At 37.6% G+C, this 26,438-nt stretch overlaps 1 protein-coding gene across 1 annotated transcript in view; it reads left to right on the top strand.

Moving 5' to 3' along the window:
- The window catches only part of ST8SIA1 (ST8 alpha-N-acetyl-neuraminide alpha-2,8-sialyltransferase 1), a 117,689-nt gene that overhangs the window by 77,177 nt on the left and 14,074 nt on the right, over positions 1-26,438 (top strand). The window contains exon 4 of the mRNA XM_036761569.1: positions 5,842-5,934. Coding sequence (XP_036617464.1) covers positions 5,842-5,934 — 93 coding nt within the window. The remainder of the gene's footprint in view (positions 1-5,841; positions 5,935-26,438) is intronic.

Here is a 26,438-nt window from a genome sequence, read left to right on the forward strand (position 1 = left end):
TATCAGTAGGGAAAGAAAATACAGCCCATGGTAATACATATCAACAATTTTCTTCCCTTTTCTGAGACATGAATTCTGAATTTACATGAGCAGGCTCTTCTAAATTAAGGGAAACCAACTGCTATATAAGGGCTCCCACTAGATAGTAAGCACTTTAGAGACTTCAACACTTCCTTTACACTTCCTACAATGCTCACTATTATATTCTGCCCACAACATACTCATATTCACTAACCCAAAGGAACTTTCCAACTTAGAACTGAGAGAGCAATATAGAGATCTTAGTGTCAAAGAAGAGATGAAAGCAAAAGCCAAAAACAGAACCAAAGGAGGAGAAAAGTTTCTATCCCATATGCTAGCGCCATTGTGGGAAAGAACTAAATACATGAAAGGACCCCGATGAGAAGGAAAGGAAACACATAAAAGAACCCAGAAATTTGAGCTGGCCAACTGAGTGGATTTATAATTTCCTCATCTTTGGTTCCCAGGGAAAGCAAGAAAAGAGAAACTGAGGGAAATTTTGATAGTGGTAAAACATGCACTTATGTTACAAGTAAATTAATCATTTGTATTCTTATATAATAGATGCAGGAGATATAGGTGAGAAGAATTATGCAATTTGCAATCCATAATCAAGAGAAATCTTGGAGCATATTATAGACTTCTCTGTGTTTTTCTGATCCTTTAGGAATTTGCAATGGTTACATTTTCCTACTGGTTGTGAACTCTTGTAAGAGCTAGAGCATATGGAGAAAAGCCTATTTTGTGTTTGAAGACAGCCCCTTTTGCCTCGGTTGAGTTTACAGTCTTCCTATTACTTTTAGGATCAAATATAAATTCCTCCATTCACCACATTATGCTCCTTCACAGACTCTTCAGTCCGGTCAAACTGGCTTTTTTACTATTTTTCAGATACAATACCCTCCCTCCCATCTTAGTGCCTTTGCACAGACTCTCTCCCATGGACATTTTCTACCTCTTTCTCCTCCTCTTTTTCCTCCTTCCTTTTCTTCTCCTCAGTCACATCCTCCTGTTCCTTATCATCTTCCTTCTCCTCCTCTTCCTCATTTCTGCCTCTTGAAATTCCTAGTTTCCTTTAGGACTCAGCTGAACTACTAGCTTCTGCACAAAGCATTTCCTCTTACCTCCCCCATCCCAGATGCCAATTCTTCTCCCCAAGTTTCCTGTATTTATTTTTATACATACATATATATGTGTAAGTATCTGCCTATATTTTCAATTTCAGTTCAATTCAATAAACATTTATTAAGTGCCTACTATGTGCCAGGTCCTGTGCTAAGCACTGTGGATCCAAATAAGAGAAAGAAAGAAAATCCCTGAGTTTAAGGAGCTTACAATCTAATGGGGAAAGACAACACACAAAAGGAGGATAGAAAAGTGGGGGAGGTGTTTCAACAATCCGTCTAGCAGCTGTTATGGGGGTGAAAGACCAACATAAGCCCAACAACAAGAACGCTACTAGCATGCTGAAAAAGTACAGGTTCTTTTGATCTGCTTAACTAAGGAAAGCAAGGTTAAGGGGTTGACAAGCTTACTTTAATTCAGCATACAAATATCATTCACTTAGCTCAGGGGAAAAGACCAGCATCCTGAACTTCAGAGCAAAATACAAACAAAGTACAAACATCAACAGACAGACCTTGTCTGATTCAAATCCCAATACATAGTTACCAGAGTTTAACAAAGTCCCAACATCCAGGTTTACAAGCTGGAGGGCTTCTTAGCTACAGCTGCCTGGGAGTCTCCAAATGCCACCAAGAGTGAGAGCCCTGTGCAAATGGCTCTGTCTTCTCTTTTTATAGGATTTCAGACATCATCAAACGTCATCTGAATGACCAGAACTTAGGCTCCTGTGACTGGCTCTTGAGTTAGCCCCTCCCCTTAGGACCGTGGGAGGTTCACATCCACATAGGTTAGGTTAACATCTAATAAGGGTTAGAGCCTGGAGCTTAGCACTTAGTAAGACTCAATGAAATACACTGAATTACTCAAAGGAAACAAAAGCCAAACTTTTCAAGGGTACTTGGTCAAACTAAGTGCTAAGAGCCCATTTTGCTTGCCAACACAGGAGGACATGGTAGGGTACCATGCATGGGGGACATCTTGTTCCATAAAGTTGAAACCAAGCAGAGCTACAGATGGAGATAACTAGTTAGCTTGGTAGCTAGCTAGAGATGTAGAGATTTATAGATATATTGTCTGCCCCACCAGAGACATGTTTTCTACCTTGATATTTAGGGCACAGACTCTATTTAACTTTTGTCTTTTTATCCCAAATACCTAGCATAAGGACTAACACATAGTAGGTGCATAATAAATGTTTGTTGATTAATTGGAACTCTTGGGCTTATTAAATAGTTTCTGACCACTTTCTCTCTCAATCAACCCTTCATCTTAAACCCCATTTCCTTTTTCTTTACTCCTTTCCCTCCTATTTCCCTGTTGGATAAGATGAATTTCTGTACCCAATTATATGTGTCTGTGTACTCTTCCCTTCTTAAACTAATTTAGATGTGAGTGAGGTTCAAGTGTTGCCCACTTCTTTCCCTCAGTTCTGTCCTCCATTATACAAACTCTTCCTTGGATGCCCCATTTATGTGAGATAATTTCCCTCATTTTTCTTATCTCTCCCCCTTTCCTAGTGCATCCATCTTTCTCATTCTTCCCTTTTCCTTTTGATATCATCCCAACATAGAAGAATCACACTAATGCTCTCTAAGTAGGCTCCCTCTAACAGCCTTGGGGATAAAATTCTGAGGGATTACATCTGTCATCTTACAGCTTTTAACCTGGTATAGTCCCTTATGATTTCTAATTCATGTTTATGGTTCTGTTGAGTTCTAATGTCGAATTTTCTATTCAGCTATGATTTTTTTTTTCATCAGAAGGGCTTGCAAGTCCTCTATTTCATTAAATATCCATTTTTGCTGGGTAGATTATTCTTTATTGATTGATCTATTTATTTATTTTTGTCAGCTAGTCATATCCAACTCTTCACGCCCCCATTTGGCTTTTACTTGGCAAAGATACTGGCAAACCACTGCTTACCATTCCCTTCTCCAGCTCATTTTACATATAAGGAAGCTAAGGCAAGCATTGTTAAGTGACTTGCACAGGGTCACACAGCTAGTAAATATCTGATGCTGGATTTGCTTTTAGGTCCTTCTGACCCCAGGACCAGCACTTTATTGACTGTGCCACTTAGTTGCCCCATTCTTGATTATAATCCTAACTTTTTTGCTTTCCAGATTATCACAGCCCTCCATTCCTTTGGAGTGGTAGCTGCTAAATCTTGTGTGATCCTCCCTCTGACTCCACAGTATTTGAATTGTTTCTTTCTAGCAGTTTTCAGTATTTTCTCCCTGACTTGGGAGGTCTTGATTTCAGCTCGTAGGAGGTTTTTTTATTTTAGGATTTCTTTCAGGATGTAACTGGTAGATTTTTTTCAATTTCTACTTTGTCCTCTAAGATATCTGGGCAGTTTTCTTTTATATTTCCTTGAAATATGATATGTGAGCTCTTTTTTTGTTCGTGGCTTTCAGATAGTCTTAGTGATTCTTAAATTATTTCTCTTCTATATTCCAGGTCATTTTTTTCCCTAGGAGATATTTCACATTTTCTTCTATTTTTTTAAATTTTTAACTTTTTTTTTATTTTGTCACTTTTTGATGTCTCATGGAGTCATTAACTTCCATTTGGCCAATTCTAATTTTTAAGGAGTTATTTTCTTCAGTGAGATTTTGTACCTCTTTTACTGTTTGACCAAGGAGTTATTTTTTGAGGAGTTATTTTCTTCTTTATTTTTTGTACTTCTTTTACCAAGTTATTAATTCTCTTTTCCTAATTTTCTTCCATCCCTCTCATTTCTTTTCCACATTTTTGCCTTTATACTGTTATTTGATATTTCAAATATTTTTTTGCTCTTTAACATTTCTAGGATTATTGTTAGTTATGTGTCCAATCTGCATTTTCATTGAGGCTTTGCTTGTAGATGTTTTCAAGTCATTGCCTTCTGTGTTTGTCTTGATCTTTTCTTTCACCCTGATTGCTCTATTTGGTTGGATTCTTTATTAGTTTGCTCATTTTCCAGTCTGCTTCTTGACTTTTGACTTTAAATTATTGTTGGGCTCTCCTTACCTCTGGGGGGGATTCTATGTCTGAGATTTTTTCTTTTGTGTCCTGCTTCTTTCACAGCTCAGTCTAGAGCCTATAAGTATTCAGCACTTCCAAAGTAATGTGACAGGGAGAGATCTGTTCACTGCTCTCTTTGTCTGTGTTCTGCAAGTTCTTGACCCAGGATTGGGTCTGTTAGCTTGTGTATGGTTGAGTTTCCTCTGACTACTGCTGGACTCATTCATTTAGCCTGCTAGAAAGTTCTGCAGGTTCAGAGTGACTGAACTGCTAGTCCCCTTTTGTTTTGGTCTCTTGCTCTGGTTCATCCCACTGAAGGCTTATGTGTAGGGTTAAAGGTTAGAACTGCGTCCCCATTCTGTTCCTGGGTTGCAAGGTATGCAGCTATTTTTTGGAATTTGTTCCTTAATCCTTACATAGTTAGGGCCCTTGCTCCCTCATGACTGCAACTACTCCTCCCTGCCTTGGAACTGTGACCTTGAACTGGAGAATGAGTGACAGAGCTGTTTGTGCTCCCAGTGGTAGTATAGGGTCCCCTGGGATCTCTTTCTGCCTATGTGTTCAGTCCCCTTACCATCCCTGAGCTCCAGGCTGTTCTGTCCACTGCTTCTGCCCCATAGCCTGCTGTTGCTACAATGTGTTCTTGGCCAGTTCCCACCCCAGTGTCAGCAGACACCTCTGTCTGTCTTTCTAAGCTGCTCTAGGCTGGGTAAATGACTGACTAGGTTGTTGTAGAAGAACTAGGCAAAAATTATATCTCTCACTCTACCATCTCAACTCTTTCCCCAGGCTTATTAAATAGCAATTCAACATTTAAAAAAACACAAAAAAACTCTTTGGCCGATTGTATTGATTTAGGTGGCTAACTTTATCCAGAAATAATAGCTATAATATAATCTAGATTTTGCAAAAACTTAAGAAAAATAGTAAGAAGAATTATTTGTGAATGGAACCAGACTTAGCAAGATTCTTATTTGGCACAGTGGAAAGTGTACTGAATTTAAGGTCAGAAGATATAAACTTAAGTCCTGGCTCTGACAATGATTGTACAGTCTAGGGTAAGTCCATTGACTTCTTTAGGCGTTGGCTTCATTGTCTATAAAACAAAGATAATAATTCTTATACTTCCTCCTTCACAGATTATGAGGATCAAGTGAAACTAATAGTCAACATAAATATCAGCTATTATAATTATTATTTGGTCAGTAAAATTGACCTACCTTGAAAAAGGAAGCTTTGTTTTTTTAAATGGGCCTATGATTTAATTGGTGTATGGGACTACTTCTACCAATGTGTATTGATATTTGCTCTACAACTTATAGTTTTAGAGAATATCTGGGCCACTGAGAGGTTAAATGATTTGCCCAGAGTCACTTAGCTAGTATGTGTTGTTAGAGGCCTGACTTGAACCCAGTTCTTCCTAACTCCAAGGCCACCTCTCTATTAACTAATTATTTTTATTATATTATCATTATTATGGCTTGCTGTGTGCCAGCCAGAGGTCAAGTGACTTTCCCAGGGTCACATAGCCAGTAAGTCTGAGGCTCGATTTGAACTCAAGTATTCTTGGCTTCATGCCCAGCTCTCTATCCACCTAGCTTCCTCTTTAATAGCATGTTGCCTTTGAATGATGCTTTCAGAATTTTAAAATATGGAAATTATCCAAAATGTGTATTCTTGTTTTTTTAGGTGCAATCTTCCTCCTCTGTCCAGTGAATACAATAAAGATGTTGGATTCAAAACCCATTTGGTGACAGCTAACCCCAGCATAATTCGGAAAAGGTAAGATAAAAATTCTTCCACTTCTGAGTAACTGGAAGAGAAGACTTTATGTTTATAGGCAACTGGGAGATAATAAACATAATTCACAGGCTGGGAAATTAAAAAAAAATAAAATATAGGATTTGACAGGCCAAGGGAATCTGAGAAAAGCACATCAATTAAACCAGTGCCTGAAAGGGTAAGCAGTATTTTATGTGGCCTCAGAGAGTAAGAACAACATAGATATCTGTTTTCTGCTTGAGTAGGCAGCATCAGGTTTTGCTTATTCACGACTCCTGCTTCGTAGCATGCTGATTGTTGACTGACAGCAATTAACAAAAAATTAAGAACCCGAAAGTAACCAGGCAAAATGGACTTATTGAAGGTCCTCCACTCAATATTTTTGGAACATATCAAAATCAGCATGGGCCAAACCTCAACCTAATGTATCTTCTGAAGATGCTTGACTGGTGTTGTTCTAGGCGGTAGGTCTCAGAGATAAAACTTTTCAGAAAGGTGAAAGTTATCTCTTCAAGGATTGTTTATTTAGAAAACTCCCTTGAGAACTGTGTATAGAATGTTAGTAATTATTTTCCTAAGTATCTAGTGATTAGAGCTTAGGAATTTTTTATCGGAGGAAATTCTCTCCCAATAGACAATGTGGCCGCTCTAACAAATGTCTATTCTGGCAGGAAATGCATCCAAATTAGTATTCCGTATGCTGATGGGGATTTCTACTTTTGATGAGCCACCAAATCTCTGCAGCTGCCACCACAATTGTAAATATATCTTGCATTTGCATAATGACTTTGAAACAAAGTTAACAGAGTAACATAAAAACATTAATAACCATCACATACTAGTCAGTACAAAAGTGATAATGGCCTCTTGTATTTTGTTTCTGTCAGTTCAAGATAGATGAAACCTTTTCTTTGTAATCTAGTGTTGTGTAAATACAACTGGGTAAAAACAAATGACAGTTACATTGTCTTTTGTAGTAGTTTCCATAAGAAAGACTATCTATAGGTCTCTGGATTGTTTCCATTCTATACTTCTATTTATGTAGGTTGGTTAAAGAGGGAAATTGTAAACTCATTGTCTTCATTTTGGGGCTGCGTAAACTGAGATGCCATAAGAGAGAAAAAACATAAAATCCAAACAACTTAGCTTGGCATTTGTATCATTCCATGATCTGTTTGCATTTACCTTTCCAATCTTACCTAGAAACGTAGATTAAAATGATGTAGGATCATAGATTTAGAGGTGGAAGGGACCTGAGAAGTCATCTAGTCCAACCCTATCATTTTATCATTAAGCACACCGAGGCCCAGGGAGGTTAAGTAACTTGACCAAGGTCACACATCTAGGAAGTGTATGAGGCAGGATTTGAACTCAAATCTTCCTGACTCCCAGTCCAGTGCTCTATTCACAATAGGTTGCTAGAGCTGGAAGTGATCTTAGCTCTGGAATTTTAGTGATGAGGAAACTAAGACCCTTAGAGGTTAAATGGTTTTCTCAAGGTCACATTATACCTAGTTAGTGAAAGAGTTGGACTAAAATCCAGGCCTTACCACTCCTAGGCCAGTGTTCTTTCAACTTTCCTATGTTGTGCCTATGTCCCATTGCATACTACACTAGGCTCTAAGTTTAAATAGATCAGGTTCAATTTTGGAGGCAGGCTCCCCAAATCATTCTCTCTTTGACTCATTATCCCCTCTTCCAGAATTCTCATTGGAATGTAATTTCCCAGTATAATTCCCATTGGAATATAATTTGTGTATAGACAAGTGTGGGACAAAGGGTCCCCCAGTATTACAAGACTAAAAGTAATAATATGGGGTATAGGAAGGCCTCTGTATTTCATCTCACAGGAGATGCAGAAAACACAGAAAAGATTCACAGTAGCACTTAAGTAAATGATAAAATTCTTCTTCTCTGGTAAGTCCCATCTTCCTCTAAAATCTATACAGTTCTCCTGACACATCAGGAAAGCTTATATTCCCTTTGAAAGGAAATAACCTTGAAATTGCTAAAAAGGGAAACGCCCTTGACATTGTAGTGAGTCCCACTCTTACCCTAGAGATCTATATGGGCATCTTGCCTTATGATCCTATCCTAAGGGCTTGGACTTCCTCTGGAATGAAGAGGAACTTGTGATTGAGTGAAAGGCCAAATTTGAACTCAGGTCCTCTTGACTCCAGGGCTGGTGCTCTACTGCGCCACCTAGCTGCCCCATTGTTTGTCATTTCTTATAGCATTCCATCACAATCACATACCACTTGTTCAGCCGTTCTTGATTTAATGAACATCCCTTCTATTTCCAACTCTTTTCTATCACAAAAAGAGCTACTATAAACATTTTTGTACAAATATGTCCTTTCCCTTTTTCTCTTTGATCTCTTTGGGCTTCATACCTACTAGTGATATTGCTGGGTCAGAGGGTATCCCAGTTCCATAGGCCCTTGGACATAGTTCCAAATTGCTCTCCAGAATGGTTGCATCAGTTCACCAATCCACCAACAGTCAGTGTCCAACTTCTCCACGTCCCCTCCAACATTTGTCATCCTGACTTCTTCTGTCATGTTAGCCAGTCTGATAAGTATGAGGCGGTATCTCAGGACTGTTTTAATTCACATTTCTTTAATTAGTAGTGATTTAGAGAATTTTTTATGTGACTATTGATAGCTTTGATTTCTTCTGAAAACCACCTGTTCATACCCCTTGACTATTTATCAACTGGGGAATGACTCTTAATTTTATAAATTTCGTTCAGTTCCCCATACATTTGAGAAATGAGGCCTCCATCAGAGAAACTTGTTGCAAATCCTTTGCCCTCCAGTTTCCTGTTTTCACTCCAGTCTTAGCTGCATTAATCTTGCTTGTGCAAAAACCCTTTAATTTCATGTCGTAAAAGCTATCTCTTTTACTTCCTGTAATCTCCTCTGTCTTTTGTTTGGTCATAATCCCTCCCCTTAGCCATAGAACTGACAAGCATATCTTTCCATGCTCCCCTAATTTACTTATCACCCTTTATGTCTAAATCATTTATTAATTTTGGACCCTATCTTGGTATATGGTGTAAGATAGGGGTTCATGCCTAGTTTCTGCTTTCCAGTTTTCCCAGCAATTTTCATCAGATGTTGAGCTCTTACACCAAAAGCTTGGATCCTTGGGTTTATCAAACGCTGAATTACAATGGCCATTTTTAGCGTATGTTGTATACCTAAGCTATTCTGCTGATCTACCACTCTATTTCTTAGCCAGTACCATATATTGTTTAGTTGATTACCACTTTTAATATAGAATGAAATCTAGTATTGCTAGGCTTTCTTAACATTTTTAACACCTTTCTTAACATTTTTTCATTGCTTCCCTTCATAGTCTTGACCACTTCTGAATCTTGTTACTATTTTTCTAGCTCTACAAAAGATTTCTTTGGTAATTTTATTGGCATGGCACTGAATAAGTATATTAACTTAGATAGAATTGTCACTTTCAGCATATTGCTCAGTCTACCCACGAGCCATCAATATTTACCCAGTTGCCCAAATCTATCTTTATTTGTGTGAAAAGTGTTTTGTGATTGTGTTCATATAGTCGCTTGTTTTGTCTTGGTGGATATATTCCCAAATATTTTATGTTGCCTGTAGTTATTTTAAGTGAGACTTCTTGCTCTCTCTTCCTACTGCATTTTGTTGGTAACATATAGAAATTCTGATGATTTATGTGGGTTTATTTTATAGCCTGCAATTCTGCTGAAGTTATTAATTGTTTCAACTAGTTTCTTAGATCAGCGCTTATTAGACAGTTTAAGAGGCACCGAAAGAGACACAAGTGGAAAAAGTTTAAGAAGTTAAAATTTAAAAAGTCTAAGAAGCTTAGGGTTCTTTAAGTATGCTATCATATCATCTGCAAAGAGTGATAGTTTTGTTTCTTCACTGCCCAGTTCGGCTCCTTCAATTTCTTTCTCCTATCCTGCTGCCATAGCTAGCATCTCCAGCACAATACTGAGTAACAGTGGTGATAAAAGACATCCTTGCCTCACTCCCGATCCCACTGGGAAGACTTCAGGTTTATCCCCATTCAAGTTTATCCCACACGATGCCTGCTCTTAGTTTTAAATAGATACTACTTATCATTTTAAGAAAGATTCCGTTGGTTGCTATGCTTTCTAGTGTTTTCAATAGCAATGGGTGTTGTATTTTGTCAAAGGCTTTTTCTGCATCCATTGATATAATCACATGATTTTTGTTCATAGCGTTATTTATATGGTCAATTATGTTAGCAGTTTTCTTAATATTGAACAAGCCTTGCATGCCTGGTATAAATCCTACCTGGTCATTGTGCATGATGTTTTTGATAGATGACTATAATCTTCTTGCTGGAAGTATTTTATTTAAAATTTTTGCATCAATATTAAGGAAAATGGTTTATAATTTTCTTTCTCTATTTTTGCTGTCCTTGATTTAAGTATCAAAACAATATTTGTGTCATAAAAAGAATTTGGTAGGATTCCTTTTTTACCTATTTTTAAAAATAGTTTATATGATATTGGGATTAATTGTTCTTTAAATGTTTGTTAAAATTCACTAACGAATCAATCTGGTCCTAGGGATTTTTTTCTTAGGGAGCTCATTGATGGCTTGTAAAATTTCTCTGTCTCAGATAAGATTACTTAAATATTCTATTTCCTCTTCTGTTAATCTAGGCAATTTATATTTTTATTGGCCAAATATTTTAAAATTTGTCATACATCTCATGGCACCATCTCCAAAAGATGTTTAAGTGAATTTGGTCAGGTCAAATTGGTCTTACTTCCTTTCTGCTTACTGTTCTTCTCAACCACATACCTTTAACTGAGAGATCTGAGAGGTTTACCAATGAACACGATTCTCAATTTTAAAATAACCTTGAATTCCACCAAATAAAAAAATCCACCAAATAAAATAAACATCTCAATATGTATTGTAGAACAGAAAGAGGGGATTGTATACGAAACTGAATATCTATTTATCTATCTGAACATCTATTTAGTTTACTTTTCAAGTGTATAATAAATTCAATATCACTTTCAAAGCTGTCCAATTTATTCGTGATTCCTCACTGCCTGTTCTCTTCTCATATTTTTTGGAATCCTATTCCTACCCCTTTTGATCTCCTACTTCCTCTTCCCCTCAATTGAAAAGAAAAGAAGAACTCTTCAAATAAATGTGCAAAATCTGGCAAAACAAAGCCCCATGTTGGTCACACCTAAAATATGTATCTCATTCTGTATCTTGAAACTATTACCTCCATCAGGAGATAGGTAACATTCTTTATCAATGACACTGTGGAATTGCAGATGGTCATTACACTGATGAGAATTCTTAAGTTTCTGATATTAGCTACCACAGTCTAGAAAAGTCTTTAGCTCACAAGAATTTTTTGGACATGGCCAGCTGATGAGCACTTCTTTCTTCTCTGCTTTAGTGCTCATTCCTCTTTGAGGCACTGTGTGACCCACACAATGGACAGAGGCTTAACAGAACTGGTGGTTAAGAAGTGACAGTTTCAGGATAGTTTCTTCCAACTGAACTAACACAACACTCTTGCCCCACATTTCTCCACTGTCTTACTAGAGACAATGAATCATCTAGGTATACTAATATTTTCAGGTACTTTATATCCCTAGCCACCTCCTCCATAATTCTTTTAATAAACTGATGATGTCCTCGTGATTCTTTGGGATATAAGCTTGAATGGGTAGAATCCTGCTATATACATGAAGACTGTCTTCTCTTCTGCTGTTGGAATCTGATAGCATCTGTTGTGTAAATTCAATGCAGAAAATCACTGGTTTGCCTAGCAAACATCAGCAAGGGCATCTTTAGCTCATGGTAGTTCTCTTTACTTTAGTTCTCTTATTCAAGATCCACAAGGCGGTACAATGGATAGAGTACTGGGTCTAGAGTCAGAAAGACCTTAGTTCAAATCCGGCATCAGACACTTTGTAGCTATGTGATCCTGGGCAAGTCACTCAATCCTGTTTGCCTGAGTTTCCTTATCTGCAAAAATGAGTTGGAGAAGGAAATGGCAAACCACTTCAGTATCTTGGTCAGTAAAACACCAAAGGGGGTCACAAAGAGTCAGACACAGCTGAAAAATGACTGAATAATGATAAACTGAGGCACAGAGTTTAAGTGACTTGCCAGAGTCACATGGCTAACTAGCCATGACTAGACTAGTGCAACACCAACTGAACAGTCATCTCATCACTTTAAAACATCCTTTCTCTTTGTCTCTCTATCTCTGTCTCTCTCTCCCACTCTCTGCCTCTCTGTCTCTCTCTATCCACTAGTTCATTCCCTATTCCTGTCAAACACGTTTATTTTTACTTTACCCTAAAAATAAAAGCATTTTCATCTGATCTTAGCATCTCAAGCTACCATTCTAAATCTCTTGTCCTCTTCACATCCAAATTTCTGGAAAAAGCAGTTTATACTTACTCGTTACTCTAACTTCTCTTCTTACATTCATTTCTCAACCTTTTGGAATTTGAATTCTAGCCTCAATATTCAAATGAAACTTCTAAGGTTATCAATTATCAGTCTACCAGTTTCCAAATCCTATGACATTTTGTCAGTTTTCATTCTTGACCCCTCTGAAGCATTTAACACTGATGACCACCCCTTCTTCTTCGATGTTCTCTCTTCCCTGAATTTTTGTAACACTGCTCTTTCTTGTTTCTTTTCCTACCTCATCAGTATTTTTAGCTACTCATCGGTGTTTTTACTGGGTAGCTATCCACACCCATTTCTGCAACTGTATGTTTCCTCTGAAGCTTTGTTCTAGTCCCTCTTCTCTCTAGATCCTTTCTTATTATCTCATTCACTCTGATGGCTATAATGACCTCTCTCTATAGATGATTCCCAGATCTCTATCTCCAAAACCATTCCTTCTCCTAAACTCCGGTTCTGCAACACCAACTGTGATCTCTGACTGAATTATCCCATAGTCATCTCAAAACGAACCTGTCTTTATCCTCCCCCACAAAATTCTCTCTTTCAAACTTCCCTGTTTTAGTTGTAAGCATCACCATCCTTCTGGTTGCCAAATTTCACAACCTCAGAGTCATGCTTGACTCTTTTCTCTCTCTTCTCTCTAACTTCCCATCACTTTCCAAGTCCTGCTGATTCTGCTTCCATAATATATCTCACACCCATTTTCTTCCCTTCACTCATATACCTAGTACCACAGTTCAGTTTGTAGTCACCTCTTGCCTGGACTGTATTCCTAATTGGTCTACCAGTCTTTGGTCTCTTTCCTCTTCAGTTCATTCTCCATACAGCTGACAAATTATTATTCCTAAAGCACAGATATAACCACATCACTGCTCCATTCATCTTTCATTATCTGATCCAGCTTACATCTTTTCCGTTGTGCTAACGTTACATAGAGAAAAGGACCAATTAATTGGATTCTTTACTTTTCACATGTATTGTTAGCAACATATTGTTGAATTCTGCATATGAATTGTGTTACTGAACAAGATGGTACATCAGCTGTGATCTCATATAAGATTGGTTTTAGGTGGTGCTGAGATTATACTTAATATATTTATATATACATATGTCTATACTTATATACACATATATAAGATACGCTTGTATTAGATTAGATTCAGGAAAAATCAGAAACTTGAGAACCATTGTTTTGAGTTGTGAATAAGATCAGTAAGCTTTTTGAGAAGAAACAAACTTCATCTTGGAGGGAAAGAAAACACACTGAAGACCATGGTTAAAATTATGGGCCAGAAGGTTCTGTCCAGCTTTCAGAATGTGAGGAAATTGTAGAAAGACTTAAATATACAGAAGGAAGGCTATTTAGAATAAGATACACATGCAATATTGTAAAAATCAAACTCATGTGTGCCTAAAGAGAAATATATTGACAAACTGATAAAGGAGAGAGGAAGGGAAAGAAGAGGAAGGGAATAGGCAGAAAAAAATAGATCTGTAGAAGAATTATTTGGCCAAGGCTAAAGTTCTATATATAGTTCAATATATAGAAATAGGACAAGCAAGAATTAATCTTCTAATTGAAGAGAAGGAATTTACATAATCAAAAAGTATTTAAGTGCCTACTATGTGAACCTTGTAATGGGGGCTCTGTATTCAAAGATTAAAAAAATGAAACAATCCTGTGCCCAAGAAGCTTACATTTTATAAGAGGGAGGTGGGTGGGAAATGTATGCTTACAAATAAAAAGTAATTTCTGTGGGTGGAAGAAATATTAACATTTGAGGAGAGGAAAGCCCTCATATAAGGGGAGGCATTTTAAGCTAAGGTTTGAAAGAAGCTAAGGATCCCATTAAACAGAGGTTATCCCATTAAAGAGAGAATGATTAGACAATGCATTCTAGGCCTAAAGGGTGGCCTGCACAAGTGTGGATATAAGCATGGAATAACCTTAAATCATTGAGAATAAGACAGTTTGGCTAGACTACACAGCACGTGAGGGGATTAATGTACAAAAGGTCTGTAAGGGCAGCCTGGAAGCATGATGACAGGGACTTTAGATGTCAGAAGAGTTTGTATTTATCCTAAAGGTAATAGGCAACTGTTAGAGCTTCTTGGATAGGGAAGTGACTTGGTCAGATCTATGCTTTAGGAATAATACTTTGATAGTTCTGTGAAGGATAGACTGAAGAATCGAGAGACTAGTGGCTGAGAGACCAATTAGCAAAGCTATTGTAGTAGCTCATCGAAGAGAGATAATAAGAGCCTAAACCACACTTGTGGCCATATGAGTGGAAAGAACAGGACAGATGTGAAGATGACCAATAAGACTTAGCAATTAATTGGATATGAGGGGAAAGTGATGGTGACAATGACACCAACCTTGCAGACCTGTGTGACTGGGAGTATGGTGGTATCTTCAACAGAAAATAGGAAATTAGGGAAAGAGTTGGTTTAGGGGAAAGATAATGAGTTCTGTTTTTTGAATGTTGAATTTGAGTTGCCTTTGTGTGCCAGATGGAAATGTCTGATAAGCAATTGGAACAATCATTAGAATTTTCATGGTTAAAATAAGTGGAAGAAACTTTTGGAAATTAGGTAGAAATTGATTTTTTTTAAAATGTATCCTAAGTGATAAATCTTGATGACACTTATTTTACAGAAGGAAGTCATGAGTCCTTAGTAAATCTACATTTCTAAGGAGTATGCCAACAAGAGGTTCTTTCAGAAATTGATTAGTTCCTAGAAAAAAATCAACTAATAGATTTCAAAAGAAAGCTTATTTCAAAGCATTTTAGAAACCTCTATTACCCGGTTTTAACTTTGTGTTTAGAAAGGGAGATAAATGAATTTTTGATCTAAGGAATATTACCAGTTATTTAGGAAAGAAGAGAGAATGACCTTAAAAATCAGATAGTCTTACCTTATTATATACATATTATGAAGTAATAGCATGATTTCTTTCAAGGCAAATTGCAGTGTTTGCAAACAGGTTATTTCCCAAAGTACAAACACTGAGATATTGGAAACAAAAGATAGCCTATACTGAGAAAAATATGGAGTTGAAATAAAAGTGAAGGAAAGCATATCTGTTTTGAGTTTGGAAACACTCTGATTTGTTACATTGTTAATAGATATGTTATTCTTGTCTTCCAACTCCACTTTAAAAAGTTTTATGCAAAATGAAGTCATCTAGTCTTTACAAGGGAATTTTGAACTTTAATACTTCCAAAAATTTAAGCCCTTTGGTAGAGAAGTGTTATAAAAATACTGGGGTTTTATTTCAGGTAATTGTTTTTCAAAATCTTGATTCATATAAAATGGAAGAAAATATTATCATTATAAAATTATTATTACTTTAATACTTTGAGAGAAGTGTGATACTGATGTGGACACTCCCTCCAATAATACATATTACAACTTATCCATACCTTCTCATCCTCTGCAACGCATGTCCATGTTGTTCCATAAATTTTCCCTGAGGAGAGCTGTCTTCTGGGGGCCTTCCAATCTCTTAACATTGCCTGGAGCTTCCAGGCTGCTCTCATCACTTCCTTTTCTAGTATTTTTTGTATCTCTCTGATTTCATCCATTGCACCAACTTCTTGTTCAACTCTTATTAATAATGTCCCATGGCCTACTTGTTGCCACCATTCTTCTCTGTTGCCCTTTGGGTGACCCACAACTTTATTTCATTGGTAACTTTGCTAGTCCATGACTTACAGACATACAAGATATTATTATTAAAATGATGGTCTTTTGTTTCAGAGTGAAACTGAGGGTCATTAAAAGGTATTATGTAATTTATGAAAAGGAATTTAGTCTGTTTTCTTGGTCAATTCTGGGCCCAGCTCATTATCTTTGCATAGTGTCTGTACAAGATGAATGTACTAATAAAGATTCTCTTTATGAGTTATCTATCCAGATACATTCTTATTCCATTTACTTGTTTTTTCTTGTGTGGTCAAATTCTTTTGAATGATTATACTAACCAAAGGTGTTTGCCAGAGTCACGAATACTCTCTTGTTCGGAGTCCAAATGGAAATGGTATTTCATATAAATGATGAGGTCTTCCAGGTGAAGTCAGTAAGAGATAAGTGAATAAAATGGGTGTTGAAGCTCTTGGTAATGCTCTCTAGCATTAAAAATGAGACCTCATAATGAAACTAATTTTCTTATGTGTCTTATGTTCTAAAGGCAGGTCCTAAAGGAGATTTCTTAAAACATTTTTAAGCAATGACAACACTGTGCAAATAAGTGTTTAACCTCCTAAGATAACCATTTGGAAAGATAGCTCTCCTCTCTTTTAATGGAATATGTTGTGAAATATTTGTGTAGAGATCAGTGTCAATAATTTGGAACTCAAAATTTTAAAAACTGAATGTTAAAGATTGTTTTGCATGTAATTGGGGAAAATAAAATATCAAATCATTTTTAAAAATTATACTTTTTAATTTGAAAAATAATTGATTTCTTTAGTGTGGGTATTGAGGGGTGTGCTAGAACCAGTTGCAAGAGCCAATTGTTAAATTTTCAATGTGAGTATTTATACCTCAGATATAGGCAATAGCTGCAATCTGGAACTGAAATACTGTTTTATTGATTGTCCTGACTTCAGAAACTACTCATAATGCATATTAAACTTAAAAGTGTGAAAAAAATAAAGATAGATCTCTTTAGATTATAGTTAGACTTACATGTAGTATTTACTTAATGTGGTTGTTGAGTTGTAATCTGGTATAATTGAAAGCTAAAGAGCACATGAATGCAGGTACTGTCTATTTTTAAGTATGAGTTGTGCTTTGGAATGCAGCATTCAGTCTCCTCTTTGATACTCATGATTAAAATTCTCAGGAAGAACTGTTTCCCCCACAGCATATACCTATTATATGATGTGATAAGGTTGTCAGGAAGTGGGGCAGGAGCAGTGACATTCTAAATGCGAGGGAAAATCCACGATATCTCTAATATAAGACTCAAGTTGCATTTAAGCACCTTCTATGTGCCAAGCACTGTGCTGAACATTGGGAATAACATGAAAAACAGTCCTTGCTCTCACTGCATGCGGTGCAGTGAAGGATAACAACATGTAAAAAACTATATACAAACTCTCTCTCTCTGTCTCTCTTTGTCTCACTGTCTCTTTCTCTTTCTCTTTCTCCCCCCTCCCTCTCTCTTCCCCCACCACATGGCAAATGGGGAATAATCTTAGATGAAAAGTACCAAGGAGAACTGAGAAAGGCTTCTTTCGGGAGGTGAGACTAGGTGAACCTTGAAGGAAGACAGGGAAGCCGGGAGACAGAGATAAGGAGGGAGAGGGTTCCAGGGATGGGGGACAGCCAGCCAGTGAAAATACTCAGAACCCAGGAGATTGAATGTTGTGTGTGCATGAAACAGTAAAGAGGCCAGTGCCACTGCAGTTGCATTAAAAGCAAATCCGTGCTCCTTACAAATGGGGACCATGGTGATAGGATTTTCCTTCTGGGAAAACTAGGTTGTAGCATACTTGCTAAGTAAGGATCGCAGGATTCACTGTGCCCTGCCCTGCGCTGAACCATTTTTATTTCCTTTTGAGATATGCCTTGAAACTACCATTTCCAACATATCTGTTTTCTAGAAGTAGTAACGTTTCAAACAAATTGACAACCTTTTTCTCACCTTCATGGTGTCCCCTTGATATAATGAGTCTGCAGACCAGCATTTTGCTTCTATAGATTAACATTGTATTTGTTTAAAGAGTATCTCTCTGTTGAAGTATTGAGGCATCTTCTTAATGGTGAGAATAGTCTGCAATGGCGAGGGCATATGGGCTCCTGACTTGGTTGTGAAAAGACATTTTTAAGAGTGAATAACTCACTGACTATATTCCCAATGTCCTGAAAGTTTCTTAGGGATGTACCATAGGGATCCATTTGGATACAGTTCCATTTCATTGAGTTGATTATGTATTAATTGATTTTCAGATGTTTCACCTTAAAATGATCCTTCTTATCATGAGATGTGATGAGACATTAATAATTGCTTATTGGAATTGGGTAGCGAATAGATATTTCTGTATTTTCCCACTGCAAAGTGACTTAATTACTTTTTACGTTTCTACTTGTAATTATTTTCCCTGGGGTACTTAAATCATGTAGATTAATAAAGTAGTCTCAGGAAATACAGTACCTATTGGAGATGCAGCTAATTATAGGTTTGTTACTACAATGTTTGTATATATTTGTAGAAAAAACATTGTCATAATGACTGTTTCAATTTTCTATTGAAATATTCTTACTGGTTTTAATTGGCCAACAGTAAAAATTAATTTTATGTTGGGCTTCATTAAACTTTGTTTGAAAATGTAAATTAACATTTGAATTTCTGACAAAAATTTCCACTATTATTCTTCAACCTTGGGTAGATATATGCATAAAGAAGATGAAAGAGAGAGGGACACATTAAAAATCAAAAACCAGAGTGAATGACAAAGAGCAGTAGTTCCTGTTTTCAGTTAGTTCTGACCACAAAGTAGATGAGTGATTTTGAAAATAATCATCATTTGTTCCAAGGAAGTGACAAAGAAGGGCTGATTTCCAATAAGATAAAACTATTTTTAAAAAGTCATTCAGAAAATAAAGAAGTGAAGAAGAAAGGTGTTACAGAAACAGAAAGAAGGGGCTGGCGAATAATGAATTCATTCAATAAAGAAAGGTTTTAAATGAGGGAGGGAAGGACATATATAAACAGGGTAACATTATAAGCTTTTCCAGGAACACAAAATCTTCCCTCTGGAAATAGTGAACTGATTTCTTGGAAAGCAGTTCAAGAGATAGGACATATAAAGATTTATTGCTGATATAGCTCACCCTAACCACCTCCCAATGGGAGAGAAAAGAATAATATATGAGGTCAAAGCTGAGTTTACATTCTCACAGAAGGTGTGTGATTTACTGACTTAGAGATAATTGGATGAAACTCCTGGGGAGGCCAGGAGAGTGACTTATGACTTTGTAGTAGAGCATCTCAAAGGCCTCGGTAGCAAAAGAAGATGAACGTGTCAGTGAAAGGCAGTAGGAGCAGATGCTCAATGAAAGTTAAATAATAACACAGTGAGTCACAGGATTAATACTTAAGGGTGATGAGTCATCAGGGAACAGAAAATAGGACATTTTAGTTAATATAAAAATGCTTTCTCTAGAAAATAACTCATAATGTGACCTATTTCCAACTGCTACTTGGAATTACCTAATATAACAGCACCCCAAAATAAAATAACCACTTATGGTCATAGCTTTAGGCTAGTCTTGAACTATATCTGAGTTGTTACAAATTCCTCTTTATTGGATTCTCCAAGACTAGTACCACTCGCTCTCCAGTCTATCCTCAATGCCTTAGGATGAGGACCAAGGTCATCTTTATATATTTGAAGACCGTTCACCAAAATAATGTATTTCTTTTATTTTTCTTTATCCTTCAACTCAATTCATCTGCTTTCCCAGGCAGGTGGAATCTTTGCCCTCTTTAGTTCACCATTCTAGTAGTAGAGTTTCTATGTAGTACCTCTTCCCAGATGGCTTACCACGTTCCTTTGTTTCCATTTCAACCCTCATATTCTTCAGTCAGCTTTTGTCTCTATACCTTCAAGTGATTTCTAAGAATCCCAGCACCTTCCTAAAGACTTTCCTGACTTTCTAGATATGAACTGGTTAAGTTAATCCATTCCACATTTTATTATTCATTCTTCACTTTGCACCAACAGAAAAACATTTGAACTATTAAATATCAATATAGACATTTAGGTTTACTACTCTCCAGAAACTAACACGTATGTGTCTGCCTGTGGAAGTGGCAACTAGATGGCATGGTGGATAGAGTGCCAGGTCTGGAGTCAGGAAAATCTGAGTTCAAATCTGGCCTCAGATGCTTAAGAGCTGTGTGACTCTGGGCAAGTCACTTCGCCTTGTTTGCCTAAGGAAATGGCAAACCACTCTGTTATCATTGTCAAGAAAACCCCAAATAGAGTTATGAAAAGTCAGTTACAATCTAAATGACTCATCAATAACAACATGTGGAGGTGCACTTGTAGATCTACATTTTCATTTTACATTATAAATTCTTTAAGTCAGCAAACTGACTATTAGCAAACTGCTTATACAATGGTGCATGTCAGTATTTCCATTCTTAAATTGTTAGCTTCTAGAGGACAGAGAATTCATCTGTTAGATCATTCTTTTGAATCTTTCTTCACCCAAGGCAATATGAGTGCAGATCTTCTGAACATCAGAACCATAGAGGATCTTAGGCTAGCCATTTCTATGTGACTGATGAAATGTGATTCTGGAGGATCTAGTCTGTAATGTAGAAGGCATGCACCTCCCAGAGGTCCCAACACAGTACTATGAACAGAGGGCTATTTCTTAATGGAAATCATCACAAAAGTTGCCATAAAGTCCTCCAAGAACCAAAAAATTCAAAGATAGTCTTGGTAAGATTTCTTTAGCAAGAAGATATTGAAGAAATGGAAGAGGTGACAGAACGGTATTGGGAAAATAATAATAGGGTCAGGAGGCTATATTCTAGTTCCAACTCAGGTACTATCTAGTTCTGTGATCTTGAGTAAATAATGCCGTGTATCTAGGCTTCAGTTTCCTCATCTTTTCATAAGAATAGATGATATTTATGTAGTGCTTTGAGGCTTCCAAAGAGGTTTTATATATGTGTGTGTGTATGTATGTACATATAATATATATAATAAAAAGATGTAGAATTCCATGTAAATGTATATATAGATATAATATATAAATATATATATTTAGTATACAATTCTAAATATATAGAATAAATTCAAATTAAATTTAGTAGGGAGAGCACTGGCAGCTGCAGGAATGAAATAATATTAAATGTAGAAGGTAGTATTTGAACTGATTCTTAATGAAAATGAAGAGATTATAAGAGGTAGAGGTCAGGATGCCTGGAAAATACAAAGGCAGAGAGATGGGATATAGAGTATTGGGTGAGGATTAGCAAGTTCATTTTGACTAGACTGTAAAGTATGGAAAGCTGAGTAATATTGGTTGGTTGTTGTCCTTTGTTCTCAAAGAGGACCAAAATGACGTCACATGCTAGAGTCAAGTTTCAGTGTGTCTGACTGTGGCTGATCAGACCAATGTGAGCTCGGAATGCCCTAGCACAGGTCAGGCACAAATAGTCTGTGTGAACATTTGGGGTGGGTACTCCAGATTTGTGCATCCTGCATTTCCTTTGAGCTGTCTCAATTCTGCTTTGCTCATAGAACACAGCACCTTCTCTGATGTGGGCACACCATGCTGAGAGGTCCTGTGCCAGTGTCTTCCATGTCACACAATCCATTCCAAAGTTCTTAAAAGAGACCTTGAGAGTGTCCTTGTATCACTTCTTCTGACCACCATGTGAACGCTTGCTCTGTGTGAGTTCTCCATAAAATAGTCTTTTTGGCAAGTCTTGTTGCATTCGAGCGATGTGGCCGGCCCATTGGAGTTGCGCTTCTTGAAGCAGAGTTTGAATGCTTGGCAGTTTAGTTCGAGTAAGGACCTCAGTGTCTGGTGCCTTGTCCTGCCAGGTGATCTTCAGAATCTTCCTAAGATAATTTACATGGAAGCGATTCAGTAAATAGCCCTGAAGTCTATATATAGGCTAAAGACCTATGGTGCATCCCAACTACCTAGTGGTGATTTGATTGATTAGTGATAAGGACATGATCCTGGAGAGATGGGCTGACCACTTCCATAGTGTTCTCAACAGTCCATCATCAATCAATGCAGAGGCCATTGACCATTTGAAGTCAATCCCTTCCTAGCTGAAGCTCCAACTGAAGAATAGGTTTTGAATGCCATTAGGCTCCTTTCGTGTGGCAAAGTACCTGGTGCTGATTCTATTCTAGTTGAGATTTACAAGGTAGGGGTCCATTATTCATACAAAAGCTGACCGAAGTTTTCCAGGTCATATGGCAAGAGAAGGTTATCCCCCAGGAGTTCAAGGATGCCTCCATTGTCCATCTCTATAAGGGTAAAGGAAATATATTGTCCTGTGACAGTCATGGTGGGGGGCAGTCTCTCTCTTAGTATTGCTGGCAAGATTCTTGCCAGACTCCTCCTTAATAGGCTGATCTTTCACCTGGAAGATGGTTTTTCTACCTGAGAGCCAGTGTGGCTTCAGAAAGGGCTGAGGAACAGTGTTTGCTGCCCAATAACTCCAGGAGAAGTGACAGGAGCAGAACAGAGGTCTGTACATAATGCTTATAGATCTGACTAAGGCCTTTGACACTGTTAGTCATGAGGGCTTATGGAAAATTACGTCAAAATCTGGTTACCTGGAGAAGTTCATCAGAATTGGACATCAATTTCATGTCGGCATGCTTGCTCGCGTCCTGAGTAATGGACAATGCTCTCATGCTTTTCCAGTCACCAATGGAGCGAAACAAGGCTGCAGTGCTCGCTCCCATGCGTTTTAGCATGAAATTTTCAGCCATGCTGTCAAATGCTTTCAGTGATGGTGCACATGACATCAAAGTCAGCTAACACACTGATGGTAAATTCTTCAACTTGAAAAGGCTACAAGCCAAGACCAAAGTGGAGGGAGTGTTGGTGCATGATTTTCTGTTTGCAGATGATTGTGTACTCAATGCAGCCTCTGAAGCTGAGATGCAACAAAGTGTAGATCGATTCTTTGCTGCTTCTGCTAATTTTGGCCTAACAATTAACACCAAGAAAACACAGGTGCTCCATCAGCCACCACCATACCATCCATATATGGAACCATCAGTTACAGCAAATGGAGAAGTTTTGAATGCTGTGGATAAGTTCACTTACCTTGGCAGTGCACTTTCCAGGGATGTGCACATTGATAATGAGGTTGACGCCCACATTGCCAATGTTTGGGAGGCTCCAAAGGAAAGTATGGGAGAGAAGAGGTATTAGACTGATTACCAAACTGAAGGTCTACAGAGCCATTGTGTTGACTTTGTTGTATGCCTGTGATACCTGGACAGTCTACCAGAGCCATGCCAGGAAACTGAATTGCTTCCATTTGAGTACTATACAACAAGTGTGGAAATGTTGACTGTGGACAGGTTTTGAAGGACAATAAAAGCCAGACAGAAGAGCTTATCATTAATCCCAAAGGTAATAAGGAACCATTGGAATTTATTGACTAAATATTATGTTTAAGGTTTGAACTTAGGGTTTGCCTGAGTCTCAGGCCTATATTCTGTTGCTACCTCACTGTAGTGTAGTGGCAAATTTCTAGGTTGTAGTAAAACTCAAAATGGTAGCTAGGTGCCACAGTGGATAGCATGCCAGGCCTGGAGTCAGGAAGACTCATCTTCTTGAGTTCAAATCTGGCCTCACATACTTTCTAGCTGTGTGACCCTGTACAATTCACTTAACCCTGTTTGCCTCAGTTTCCTCACCTATAAAATGAGCTGGAGAAGGAAATGGCAAACCACTCCAGTATCTTTGTTAAGAAAGCCCCAAATGGGATCACAGAAGAGGTAGACATAATGAAAACGACTGAACAAACCAACAAACAAAAAAAGACTGAAAAAACAAAAATGAGCTAATATATGTAAAGTGCTTGGTAAACCTGATAAGTGGCATATAAAACATCAACTATTATTTATTAAATGAGGTTAGGGATGGGGGTGGTTTAGAGAATTGCCTTCCACTAAAAATGTTTGGGATTTTAGAGAAATCATGTGGGAAATAGCTTTAAAATGGGATATATAATCTTTTATTGTAATGCAAGAGGTTCCAGTTCAGCTGAATATAAAGAACATATGTCATGTAGTGATTTTTTTCATCATTCATGTTAAAGATTATTGTGGTTCCAGTGTATGGTAATACCTGTTTTCATCATAATTTTGTATTTGTATAATATCGCACATATTTCAGTACTACAGGGAATCTGTGATCTCATTAACGTAAGAATTCCCTCCACCAGGGAAGCTCAAACCTGTCCATGCTTATCATCATTGATGATCAGCTCAAATGTATGACATTTTAAGCAAAATATAAATGAGGTTATAGGAGGAAGTTGATGAACTGAGAGGTCAAGAGATTTGAAGGGACATCAACATATTTTTAAACTCCTTTGCGTGATTAAGGTTTGGGATGGGGGGTGGGAGATTGAGAGTCAGGTTCTAAACTTGAGGAAGGAAGGAGAATGTTCTATGAGTTGAGAGATGACTGAGAAAAGTTGTACTAAATGAAAGTAAGATGGATGGACTGGATTGCAAAGGGAGATAAATTTTCTGAGTGATAGTTCCAAAGAGAGTCTGGAAATCAAGGTCAAGGAGAATCTGTATACTTTTCTTCCTGATCTAATGCTTTGAGTCCAAAATAGTCCCTGCATCTGAGGAGCTTCTATCTTAGAAATATAAGAAGTTTATTTTTTTTCTTATGTGTGAATAATTCTCTCCCACATGGGCTATTCTTGGTTGCTTTTTTTAGTCCATCTAAAATCCATTGATGATTTCATGTGAATACCTCATTACCACTTCAGATGACTACCCATTGCCATAAAGTCTCTGGGGCTTCTGGTCCACTGTTTGGGTTTCTGAGCAAAATGTCTGTTGTGTCAGCCTGGAACAACAAGCCTGAAGTGGCCCTGGCTATGAAGAAAAACTTCATAAAGCCTCCTCCCACTCTGTGGTTCCTGCCCTTGAAAAGAATCTCTCTTTATGGAGACTAGAGAAAACCTCTCCTCTGAGCTTGTGATCTAGAAAAATCCTCCTTGGTGAGCCCCTGAGCTGCACTTTAATCACGAAGGGCTATGGAGATATTACTCTTAGCATTTTAAAAGGATAAGATATTTTTACGTCTAAATAGAATACATTAAGACAAAATCAATCCTTCTGATAGCGTATATGTTAATAAATGAGAGGCAGTCAGCATAGCTTTGAGTATAGAGAATTGCTTTTTGATTAAGGAAAACCTGGGTTCAAATTCAAGGCCTCCGAGTTCAGCACTAGCCACTGTGTCACCTTATTGCCTCACAATGGATTATGTGACTCTTGATAAGCCATTTAACCTCTGAAGGTTCCCAAGAAATCTAGGAACAATTGCTGATTGAATTAGTAGAAAGTTTTCTCACTGAGGAATTCCCTGTACCTTATGATCTCAAGTCCAGAGATTCTACCCTTCTCAATTAAACAAACTGATTTCTTCGTGATTGTATCTTAATATGTTTATGTGTGTGCTGTACACACATTGCACATGACTTGGAGATAGGGTAGATTATTAGACAGATGTTTGGAGCCTCCTCTTCCTCAAGAATGCTTCAATAATTTCATCATGGACTGGAAAAGGTTGAAACCTACTGCTTTATGTCTCTGTTCCTAACCAAAACAATTCCCCTGATCTGAGTTTTTCATTCTTTAGAGCCCTTAAATGGCTCAGTGCTTCTTAGCAGAAGGAGGCACTGTGACTCAGCACAAAGAGGGACAGAACCAGACGGTTGTCTGTTCAAAATCCTAGGGTAGGCACATTCAGGTAAATGAATTTCTCCCAAATGCTGATGTAATCCAGCAGCACTTGAATCACAAGATGGAATGAAAATAGATGTTCTGCTTTCAGTGACTGATATAATTAACTCTTAGTCCTGTTTTTACATAGCCATTGCATCAACGGTTCTGCATTCTACTCAGGGTTGGAGGAATGAGACAAAAAGGGTAAAGAAAAAATGACCTATTGTATCCCTTGTGTGGGAAACTTTCATTAACCCAAGGGCCACAGTGGACTCTGGAAAGTTTTCTCATCCTTTTTGCCCATAATTCATCCCTTGCCTCATCCTACCCCACAGGGTATTCATGTCCCTCTCATGGTTATGGTGACTGACCTGCCCCTTTTAAGACACCAAAGAAAGTTTTATTAAGATGAGAGGAGAAAATAAGACTTTAATGAGAATCGGCTAATTGGTGTGGACTGGATGGTAACAAAAGGCAGCAAGGAGAAAATAGGACAATTCAGTTCTTATTTTCTTTCTCTGCCAAGAGACTGATCTTTGGCCTA

The sequence above is a fragment of the Trichosurus vulpecula genome, chromosome 5, assembly GCF_011100635.1.
Source record: "Trichosurus vulpecula isolate mTriVul1 chromosome 5, mTriVul1.pri, whole genome shotgun sequence".
Lineage (NCBI taxonomy): Eukaryota > Metazoa > Chordata > Mammalia > Diprotodontia > Phalangeridae > Trichosurus > Trichosurus vulpecula.